Here is an 11,568-nt window from a genome sequence, read left to right as displayed (position 1 = left end):
AAATGGGTAATATGTGGCTGGTGCCAGGAGGTTTTTGACCTCTACTGGCATCATCCAAAACCTCACCAGCTGTGGACTCATGCTGCTTTTTAACAATCTCATCAAAAAGTGTGTATTTGTTGAAATACAAACCAACAAACGCAGCGTTATTTTATTTTCAAATAGGAAATATTATGATTGGTTTTCTGGCTGCGTCCGTATCATGATAATAATAATAATTAATGATTGATCAGATTTATGTAGCGCTTTTCTAGGCTCTCAAAGACGCTTTACACTGTCAATTATTCATTCACACACATTCATTCCTGCCCTGGGGCAGACTGACAGAGGTGTGGCTGGCCCCTCCAACCACCACCTCAAACAATCCATTCATTCGAATTCACACCAGGCAAGGTGGGTGACGTGTCTTCCCCAGTGACACAACGACCATGGCACAGGTTGCAGGGCGGAATCGAACCGCCGACCTCCCAACTCGCTCTACCACCTGAGCCACAGCCGGCCAATGTCCAAAATAAAACATTTGGGGCAAATTGGTCTCGTTTTTAGAAAACTGTTCATCAAAATGGACCACAGAGTGAAGCAGTGAAGCAAAAAATCTAAGAAACTAAGGCAAAGCAGAGATATTCAGTACTGGAAAAGTACACCAACCATCTCGACTTTTTTCAAAAGTTGGCTTGCTAGCAAAGAATCCCTTGATGCCTTATCACACTTGAACTTGTTCTATGGCACTTATCTAGATTGTTTTCTCCTGACTACATCCTTGCTTGTGTTGTATTTGCTCTCAGATGTACGTCGCTTTGGATAAAAACTTCTGCTAAATGAAATTGTAGAAGTGTAGAAAACTTCATTTCACTCTTGTGCACCAGCTGATTTTACATCCACTTTATCACAAAACCGCAAGAAGTTTCCTACGTAATCTGTGTGCCTTTCTGTTTATCAGTGATCAGAATGCATGTTGAGCAACTTCTGGCCACCAAGTAGGTGCAGATTGCCCAATCTGAGCCATAGATATGGAAGTACTTCATATTATATCATATTTGTTTGATGTGATCTGTATTTTAGGCCAAATGTGTCATGTGGTCACATTTAGATTGTGTGACTTAAACACTTGATGCACTCAGACATTGTGCGGACCAAATATAAACGCCATTAACATGCTCTGTGTATAGTATATGGTTAAATATCAAATGTAAAATGTCACTTAGTGTATATTTGCACTCCATATTCCACCATACACATCTAAGCAAGAGATACTCCTGATATACTCCAGATGTCTTCATACATGGATCTTATATTTTATCGTACCACAAACGCTGACTTGCTCCAGACACAGTGTACATTAAAAGTCAAATTTAAGTCTAAATATCATCTGCTGTTATAACTGTTCACCATATTTCAACCCATCCTCACTCCTTACTCGTCATATATAGACGCTAAATCCTGGCTTAGTATTTGACCTTTAAAAAAACCCTGAGATATGCACTAAATAAAATCAAGGTTTTTGCTAAAACAAAATAATTTTTTTTAAAAACTTGCATTTTTTTTTCCAAGTTTTTGTGCAGTGGCAGCTGGCTGATAATAGAGTGGAGCATTAAGCTGCCATTGATCAAAATGCTTCTTAAACGTTCTTTTTTAGACTAAAATAAAGCTACAATTAGAGTGACTATTGGACTTAATTGTGTGCTAACGTTTTAACCACATTAAGGCGTTAATATGTTAATATACAAATTGTTCTACTGCCCCCAAGTGGCCAAAAATATCCGTACATCCAAGAAATAAACATATATTTTAAAATAAATAAAAAAAGACTATTGTGAAATACATCCGTGTGCATTTTAATAGTAAGTATTGTTAGCAATAGCATGTCAACCTTATTCAGGTCAACTCAACTCATCTCTATAACGGTAACTGTACAGTGGATTTGTCTAAACTTCTACCAGGCATTTTTACAAATAAAACATTGCATTAACAAATTGACAATGAACAAATGTTAGAGAGACTAAAAAAAAACAAAAAACAAAAAAGTTCAGTAGACATGTACAGTCAAGACAGTGCACCGCCTCCTTTGAGGGATTAAAGTTGTATTATCAGGAGTTTTGAGGCAACAAGTTGCATCCTGGATAATACTCCAGTTTGTCCTCATGTTCGGAGCCAAGCCAAGCTCATATACACAGTTCTCATGATGCTGCGTTGTGAGTTTTGAGCATCACCTCAGATACAGCGTCACTTTAGGATGCCTCCGATGGCCTACAGCAAGTTACATCCACCTTCAAGTTTGTAACAGTCTCATTTTGAAGAAAGATTCATGCAGCAGCTGATTTTTTTTTTTATTATTATTATTATTTTATTTATTTATTTATTTAGTTTGTAACAGTCTCATTTTGAAGAAAGATTCATGCAGCAGCTGATTTTTTTTTTATTTATTTTGATGGGCAGGGATCAGCTGTGCAGGAATTCTTGTCAAAATTTTTGTGACTGGACGGAGGAAAGATTTAAAGGCCTGAGTGGTTTAATGTTCCGGAGACACCACACCACCCTCGAGCCTCATGGGTCCTCTACTTACCGTTCTTCACTGGCTTGATGTTAGAGCTCGAGTTGGTGACAGAGTCCAGCTCCTTGTCCTTTAGCATGACGCCGCCTGCATCTTTGTCTTTGTCACGGCTGTTCTGGCTGTTCTGCCGGCTCTTCCTGGTGCCGGAGTCCAGCCCCGTGCCCTCGAACAAGCGAGCCATGAACGCCAGTCCTTCTCGTCGGATGTAGGACTTTCCGGCGAAGAAGTAGAGCACCGGGTTGGCACAGCTGCTCATGAAGGCTAAGGAGGAGGTGACGGCACGACTCCTGTGCCATATTGCAGCCAGTCTGATGGGTGGAGAGGGGAGAAGGTGTTTAGATCACGGATACATGATTGCAAAATAGACTGTTGATTTGTTTTTCAGACCAGCTAGCTGAGCTTTATTTAAACGTATTCTATCTAAAAAATACACCTACCAATCTCCAGTAACCCAGAGAAACACACCTCTGTGAATTAAAATTACATATTTGAAGTTGTTTCCATGAAAATAATCCTTTCCTGCCTTAAAATGGCTTAGATGCAACTCTACACCACTGCTTTTTTGTGAACGTGCAGCTCTGTGAACGCTACAAGCACAGGATTGGTTCCTAAGGTTTGTTACATGTCCAAAATCCCAGAAGTCTAAATCTGCATGTTTGAGACGGTCAAATACTTGGACACAACATGGACTGCTTACTTCACTCATTATCTTCTAGCATACAAAAAAAACACCATATGGAGATGTTGACATGGTAAAAAATAATTGAAAGGGGCATTTCAATGAACACACTGGATGCTGCGGCTCTGTTTGAACTGAACAACACTTTGTCCACCTGTTAACAACTTCCATTCTGCATCCACAAGATCGAGAAGTTACTGTGTCGAGCTTTTGTCCACTAATAAATGAAACCGCAACATACGTTTAGGGATCTGCAGAGGTGCTCATAACTGCATTTTGTTATCTTTGAATGCCAACCAAAAAACAACAACAGCAACGACCCTGCGTCACTAGTTGACTAATTGGAAGAATCGTCTTTACTTCACCAACATGCTTCGGCACACAACAAACAAAACATTTATAGGAACAGAATATCACACTTTGATTACTATTAAAATGGCTATTAAAGCTAAAAACAATTAAATGAGTAATATATATACACTACAAAACCATTATTTACAAATTTCTCCAATCTCCATTAGCTCCTCTTGATGTAAGCTTCTGTGATAGTGAATCGGAAAAACAAATCTTTCACTTCCAAAAAATGAAAAATCCACCCATGAATGTCTTTTATATGGAGCTCCTGTATTTGCTTATCTTGCCAATTTGCGAGTGTTCTGTTTCAACAATATTGTAAATATTTAAAAGCGCGGACAGCCGATCATGCGTACAACTTTGACGTCGAGGTATTTTATTTTGGAAAGTCAGGCGAGTGGTTTCCATTCGCTTACAGGGTGCTGCACTAATCTCCTCCTGGCTCTTGCTCCATAGAACAAAATGCTGATGAAGTGATGCTAATTCTGACTCCAGCAACACTGTACCCGACTCATTTCCTCCAACTGTACACCATGAAGGATAATAACCCAGATTACTGCCTCCTGTTTGGATTTTAACATCAGCTGTACAAATGAGATTCATGCAAATGTGTCACTTACTTGTCTTTGACTGCACCATCTGGACACAAAGCCCAGGTAACCTGAGAACAACACAGAATTTCTTTGTTAACAGTTTCATTTCATTTAAATAATTCTAGAAATCCTGTACACTAGATGGGAATCAGGCATGTTGTGTAGCAGCAGGACGTACTTGCACCATGTTGACGACGTGGTAGGGCAGCCAGAAGATGCAGAAGGTCAGCACGATGGCCAGGATGAGCTTCTCGCTACGGATGCGACGGTTGAACTTGGTGCGACGGATACGCCGGAGGATGCAAATGTAGCTGACCACGATGACCCCGTAGGGAATTAAAAAGCCCAACACGAGCTCCAGCATGTACTGAAGGACCACCTGTGCAGAGGACACAAGACGGGAGGAAAAAAATTAGTGGAAAATACAAAAAAAAAAAACACGTTGCTGAGTTCACACTTGAAACTCTAATGTTCCCAACAAAAATCTAGTTAATGTATGATTCAGAAAATTCTATCGATTCCTCGAGCAATGCAGTCTCACACTAAAATATGTAAAAGCAACAGCTAAAAAACATACTAGTTTCACAATAAAGTCTGTAAAACTGTTAAATGCCGACAATTATTCATCCATATTGCATCCATGTGAAGTGATTAATCACGTCATGACTTACAAGTTTCTTTCACTTTACACAAAAAAAGACTAACAATGTCTGCATAAGGAGGCTGCAGGGCTGTACCACGACACTTCCTACACCATTGCTTTGTTGTGTTTTTCACTCACTGTAGACTTTCGTTTTCAGTCGCTGTTTCATTGTTTTTGCTTTTGTTTACACATCAGAACTTACCAATACTGTTTAGTCATGTTCAGGAAAACATATTTGATGGTTCACTTTTGTTTTCAGTCACTGTTTTCTGGCCTTTTGGTTGTGAGTTCTTTGTGGGTCATTGTTTTGTTGCGTTTTCAGTCACTGTTAACTTTTACTTTTCGTCCCCGTTTTCACTTTTTGCTTCTTTTTAATGCTACAAAATTACTTGGATGCGCTTAATCACAAAACAACTCGTCTGACTTATTAAGATCGTTGTTTGGCCTAAAGTACACCCATGCAAGGGCTCAACATAAAGCTCCAGTTGTTTTCTACATTGCTGGTGACTCAGGCCCTAAGAATCGCTCCCAAGTAAAGGTTCAAGTTTCACAATTTTTCAGCCTTTATTGTGAAATAACACATTTTGCACTGTGGTTGTTGGAGATTGGACTAACTCTTAGTGCAAGTAGTTCAAGAAGCAGTTCAAGGGACCAGTTCCTACAACTTAATTAAATGCATGGTTGGAAGACAAAAAAACCCCCCAAAAACTCAAATTTATTGATTTATACAAACTTTTAAATTGTAAACATTGCATACACGAGTTGTGTTGACATAAAAATACTAGTTTCTGCTTTCATTGATCTAAATCTAAACTTAAGTTGAGGTAACTTAATGAAAATGGCTTCATAACTTCATTTTTTTTCACATTAGTTTCAGGTTTTTAAGGTCACTCCTCTATAAAAAAAGTAATTCAGTGGTCCTATTCCTATGACTTAATGAAATGCATGGTTGCAAGATTTATTTATTTTTTACATTTAAATTTAATTTACCAATTCATATGAAGCTGCAAACATATTTTTGATTAGTTGCAACACAACTTTCTGCTTCAGTTGATTTAAATCTAAATTCAAGCTGAGGTCACTTAATGAAATTGGCTTAATAACGCTCAGTAATGTTTTTCTTCACCTTGACTTCAGGTTTTTAAGTCTCTTCCTCTATCTTAACATGACTTATCTTAACACATAAGTAATTAAACATACTGTTGCTTGTAGAGGAACAGCTCATTCTTTCAACTCAATCTCATCGGTTGGTTCAACATAATTTCATTAGAAGTTGTCATAACTCAAAAAGATTGCAGAGTGTACGATGGCATCGAGTTAAGGTTCTCGTTGACTCACATCACTGCATTTATTGTGGAATGAATCGCACACCGAGACGGGCCCCTTGCGCCTCACTTCTCTGAAGATAAGTGCAGGAACCGAGGCGACCATGACCAGCGCCCACACCACGGCCAGCAGCCGCATCACAGTCCTCCGGCCGGTGATGACGCTGATCCGCCGCGGCCACAGCACGGCCACCAGCCTGTAGACGCTCATCAGCATGATGAGCTGGATGGAGGCGTACATGTTGGCCAGGCACAGGTAGAAGAGGATCTTGCACATGATGTTCCCAAACGCCCAGTTCTTCATGACCAGGTAGACGATGAAGAACGGCGTGAGAGCCATCAGGGAGCCGTCTGCGATGGCCAGGTTGAGGATGAGGAGGGTGGTGACGGAGTGCTTTCGGGCTCTTGCGAGGATGCTCCAGATGATGAAGAGGTTTCCGGGGAAGCCCAAGAGAAAGACGAGGGTGAGGATGAGGGCACCCATAGTGGTGGCGGTTTTGTTATCCACAATGGTCTCATTTCCTGCATTTTGGAATGTGGAGCAGTTTCCCTGGGCCATTTTGTGTTACCTGCCAAAGAGAGAATAACATTAAATGATTTACACTGACAAGATTTGAACAAGTGCAATAAAACCTTCCTTATTAGGACCGACAGAACTAATAAGAGGGCCTCGCTTTTTATCTGTCACTGGCATCAGTTTGACAAGTATGAATTCGATGCAGGAAAACGTGGGAGTGTGGCGCAAGTGTAACAGGTTTTAACGGGGATCCTTAATTCCTGACGGACGAGACCAGACATGAGTGAAGAGCAACAATCCCTGTGTTGGTGTCGGTATTTGAGTAATGATTCAGCCTGAGGTTTATCAGCGCTGTCTTTCTCTTTAAGGCTGGATGAGCCAAGATCGTTTGTAGCACCATCACAACACAAAAGCGGAGGAAGAAATGTGGATATTTAGATGTGCAGTCAGTAGAAAAAAAGTCGAATGACATGAAATAAAACACGACAAAAATTAGTACATGGGAATTACATGAGCAACCACTTGGAAAATGAACATCTACACATTTAGGAGGGAAATTTGGTGCTTCAACCGCCTTCATCTGACAGTTAATAACTCCACAGATTGAGATTTTGCATTCAAATAATTAAAAGAAAAAATAACAGATTGGCACAGACTACAGGCCGGTGGCAAATGTACTCGTAGAATTAACCCATTTTTGAAAAACTAGGATATTTATATATATTTTAATGCCTCTTTCATATATAAGTCTCGTGGAAAGTTGGCCCAGAAGCGTGGAAGCTGTTATATCAGCAGATCGATGCCCGTGGCTTCAGAATGAGGTAATCAACAGACACATGTTGGCATAATGTGTCAACACATGTGACCGTGTCGTGCACCGCGTCACCCGCAGTGCAACGAGTTACTCGAAAGCAAAGTGAACAATGTCATTAAAATGTTGACGTGCTTGCATCAGGAAGTTTCTGTGCAGCACAAATGCACTTCAAAGAGCCCAAACTATGCACATTTACAGCTTTCTTATTTGATTTTGGGGGGTGTTTAATAGAATATTGTTCTAATGCTTGCAAAACACATCGTTCTTTCTAATCATTGCTGCAGCAGCTCTTCTAAACTTCTGTCTGAAACACTTCCTTTTGGTGCACGTCTCTTTAAGACACCATTAACGTAAAGCCCAGACTGCTCTGATTGGTCAGCCGGGGCAATGTTTGTGACAAAATGCAGGTTATGTATTACGAGCATAGACAGAAACAGCCTCAGTGAGGAAATAGATATGAAAAAACTATCCGCAAGGGCAGGCGAATGTGTCCCATGACGATGTAAATAAGTAACAGAAGAAAGACGTGGACTTCAAATGAGGCTTTTCAGGCAGGTAAAGAGCGGCGTTGTCTGTGGGAGACAAAAAGTCGCTTTGATGCTTTGGGTTTTGTGTGTTCACAAACCTTTTACATGAAAAGCTTCATACCACATTAAAGGACAAATCCAAAAAGAATAATAGAGGCTGTTTAAGCTCAGACAGATTACACCGTCTGGCTGCCTCCTAACAATCAGGACCTTCTGGATTTATATTGACATGTCTCCAAAGTGTTCTATAAACTGGTAGGAGTATTTTATGCAAGCCAGAGCAAGTGTTTAAAGGCTGGTTATATTCTATGCTTTTCTTAATATCCAGCAAATCCCATAAAAGCCACTTCTGTATTGACATCTTGCAAAGTTGGGATTTCAAAAGTTTACTCGGCGGGAATTCCACAAAAACAGATTTATCTCTTATAGCCTCAAACAGCCGTGATTGGCTGCTACAGATGAGGTGGGAAATTAGAAAATGTAAAGATTTTGGGACTAACATTGTTGGTTTAGATTGTTTTATGGGATATGATATGATAAATCATGGTTCAGGACTTTTACACTCTCTGTAACTCCCTGAAAGCCAAAATAAGCATGTAGGAAGAGGAAGATTCAGGAATCTGAGTTAGGTGTCAGCAAGCAACAGAAACTGCTGCTGTATTCATCCTATAGGCTCCTGCCAGGAGACATATTTATGCACGCCATGTTGCTAAAAAAAAAAAAAAAAAAAAGCTGTTAAAAAGGTGGGCATGCCGTCGCTTGTTCTCCACATCTGGAACATTGATATAAGAGCACGCCCTTTACGCTGCTGTCACGCCGACAAAGCAGCATATAGCCAAATACTCACACCCACATTTGCAAAACAAACTCGCTTGAGATTTCCCAGCAATCTGTGCTGCAATTATGGATTATTACAGGATAAATCAGTGTGTAACGTGCTGTTCGTGGTGAGCGAGTGCACACCAAACAGAGCAGGTTGGAGGGATTGTGCGCCTTTTTTGTTGCATTTAGGGGACGTTTCTCTCCCATCGCATGTACAGTATAGATACAGCAGAGTGTGGGTTAAAGAGGAAGCATTTATTATGTGTTGCATGTAAAGTTGATGAAGAAGCTGGTAGAGAAATTTTTAGAAGAAAATCTTACTCTAAGCTGTTTGACAGGTTGCATTTGTTGGTTTTTGTGCGTCTAAATGTGCCAGTACATTTAAAATAATAAATATTGATCGAAGTGGTTTAAAAAAAATAAAAATAAAAAAGTAGTCAGAAGCATGGAAAAACATGCACTTCTATGATTTCTGAATGGAAGCACATTCAGAATCCAAAGTCAACGTGTAGATTTGACGTTTTAATTCTGTCATAATGATGTTACAGAGAAGTCAACCTTTCTTTTTGCCAGTTGAAGAAGAAAATATGGGCACATGGCGAGTGTTTACAAAAAGCCGGTCAAGCCACATACACAGTGACTCAAAAAACACCTTTTTTATTGTGCAACAGTGACTCTAAACCAACCATTACCAGGTGGTTGACGTTACTGTCACGTTAAGTCTTTCCTGTTCTTCTTGTTGCTTTTTTCGTCCGCTTGTTTCGGTTTGTTCACTACAACAGACAAAATGTGCTCTCTTTATCCGTACTTCTTTGATTTTTACTACTATTTGGACAGAGCTTCCTGTTAAAAGTTAAGACGATAAAACTGGACCGACTCAAAAGGTGTGTTTGTGTGGCGTGTGACTCACACGCATGCTTACAAAATCACACCTGTTGTGCGAACTACCAGAAGCCATTCATACAGAAACTACACAGCACACAGGCACAGGTTCAGCTCCACCTGATCTGCTCATATTCAAACAGTAATCATGTAAACTGGACAGTAATCCAACAAAAACAAGTCAAAAAAGAGAGAAAAAAAAGAGTCCTGACACTCCACAAAATGAAACGTCCTTCTTTCTGCTTCATAACTACACTTGCTCCAAGGAATTTCTTTTCTTTCTTTTTTTTTTGCGAGTGCAGCATTATGACAGAAACCAGAACACATGCACAACTCAAAGACAAGAAAAATGAGACTCACCAAGGCATCAACGCTGTCACAACACTGGGGGGGAAGAGGACACCCGGAGCTGGAAAAGAAACCTGACTCTGGTGTAGATGTTATATTTTCCTCCTCTTGGTTTTACGGTTTCTTCTGCCCACGTTTTTCCACTTCATCCACTCCCTCCTTCCCTCTCTGCCTCTCCATTGATTTGTCATGCTTGCTGTAACATGCAGTGGAGTGAACGCTGAAGGTGTGTCCCTATGACCTGGCCTGCCTCTGCCCTGGCACTCTGTCAACATCCTCACACGTCGAGCAAACAGGAATGTATGTCGTCGACTTAAAGCGTTAGCTCACCCACAGCACTGCAGGAAAACCCTATAGCCAGGCGTGGAAGTCTATTTACTCAAGTACTGTAGTGGGAATTTGAGCTGCGTCTACTTACGTTACCTCTCAAAGAAAATACAACTTCACTGCATTCATCTGACAGCTTGTTAGTGAGATTTTTGCAGCTGAATTAATAAGCTGATTAATGAATTAGTCAGCTGACAGAAGGCAACATTCTGATCTTTTGGAGCCCTTGTGACAGCGTTTCTTGCTATTTTCAGTTCAAAATGAGCTCCACCTCAAACAGCGACAACAAGGAGATCCTGTTTTTATGAGTAATAATAATCTAATGATATCATAAAATGGAATCAGCCACAGGGGACAATAATCTGCACTGACTGCTTTTAGCTCTAATACTTTAAGAGCTTATTTGTGAGAGCAACGTTTTCAGTGTGGGACTGTAACAGAGTGCTTCTGCAGCGTGGTGTTAGTAGTTTGATTTAAGTACAGAATGTGAATACTCCCTCAACTACTGCCACTCATATCCTTTATGCAACCACAAACTCTCTTCTATTCACGTAGCAGTTGATAGTTCAGAGGCAGATCCCTTAAAACTATCCATCCATCCATTTTCTATACACCGCTTAATCCTCATTAGGGTCGCGGGGGGGCTGGAGCCTATCCCAGCCGACTTAGGGTGAAGGCAGGGGACACCCTGGACAGGTCGCCAGTCCATCGCAGGGCCACACTTAGAGACAGACAACCAAGCACACTCACATTCACATGTGAATTTAGAATCACCAATTAACCTTAACATGTTTTTGTGGGAGGAAGCCGGAGAACCCAGAGAGAACCCACGCTGCATGGGGAGAACATGCAAACTCCACGCAGAAAGATTCCGGGACGCGAACCGGCGACCTTCTTGCTGCGAGGCATCAGTGCTACCAACTGCGCCACCTTGCAGCCCCCCTTAAAACTACTTCTACTAAATGTTCTTAGGAAATAATGGGGAAGAATCTGCTGCTCCTCCACTCTTGTGGATTCAGGATCTGTCCAAGATTTCAAGATTTTGTCTCCTGGCTGCAGAGATCTTTCACTATTCAGCATCAGTGAGCTGCTGGATGGATCACAGTCGATGCTTCAGCTCATCCCCACAGTGCTGGATGGGGCTGAGGTTGAGGCTTCAGGTCAAACTAAGAAAACTTCTCTCAAC

The 11,568-nt window shown here is 40.8% G+C and overlaps 1 protein-coding gene across 1 annotated transcript; it reads right to left on the bottom strand.

The window, feature by feature from the left end:
• Window positions 1-2,419: 2,419 nt before the first annotated feature.
• On the bottom strand, window positions 2,420-10,226 carry LOC103369242 (leukotriene B4 receptor 1-like). Its single transcript, XM_008297906.1, has 5 exons — window positions 10,068-10,226; window positions 6,159-6,714; window positions 4,356-4,556; window positions 4,205-4,245; window positions 2,420-2,859 (listed from the first exon to the last, which is right to left on the bottom strand). Exons 2-5 carry the CDS (start codon window positions 6,702-6,704, stop codon window positions 2,556-2,558), a joined length of 1,092 nt encoding a protein of 363 aa, XP_008296128.1. The 5' UTR covers window positions 6,705-6,714; window positions 10,068-10,226; the 3' UTR covers window positions 2,420-2,555.
• Between the last annotated feature and the right edge of the window lie 1,342 nt (window positions 10,227-11,568).

The sequence above is a fragment of the Stegastes partitus genome, unplaced genomic scaffold, assembly GCF_000690725.1.
Source record: "Stegastes partitus isolate 25-593 unplaced genomic scaffold, Stegastes_partitus-1.0.2 Scaffold1258, whole genome shotgun sequence".
NCBI classification, from domain to species: Eukaryota; Metazoa; Chordata; class Actinopteri; family Pomacentridae; genus Stegastes; species Stegastes partitus.
The sequence above is the reverse complement of the archived record's forward strand: the minus strand, read 5'-3'. Positions and strand labels throughout refer to the sequence as shown.

Excerpts from the sequence above, each read along its gene's own strand:
- LOC103369242 (XM_008297906.1), bottom strand. The coding sequence starts at position 6,704 with ATGGCCCAGGGAAACTGCTCCACATTCCAAAATGCAGGAAATGAGACC. Across the intron at positions 4,557-6,158 it reads TCCACAATAAATGCAGTGAT|GTGGTCCTTCAGTACATGCT; the intron begins GTGAGTCAACGA and ends TCCTCTGCACAG. Across the intron at positions 4,246-4,355 it reads ACGTCGTCAACATGGTGCAA|GTTACCTGGGCTTTGTGTCC; the intron begins GTACGTCCTGCT and ends TGTTGTTCTCAG.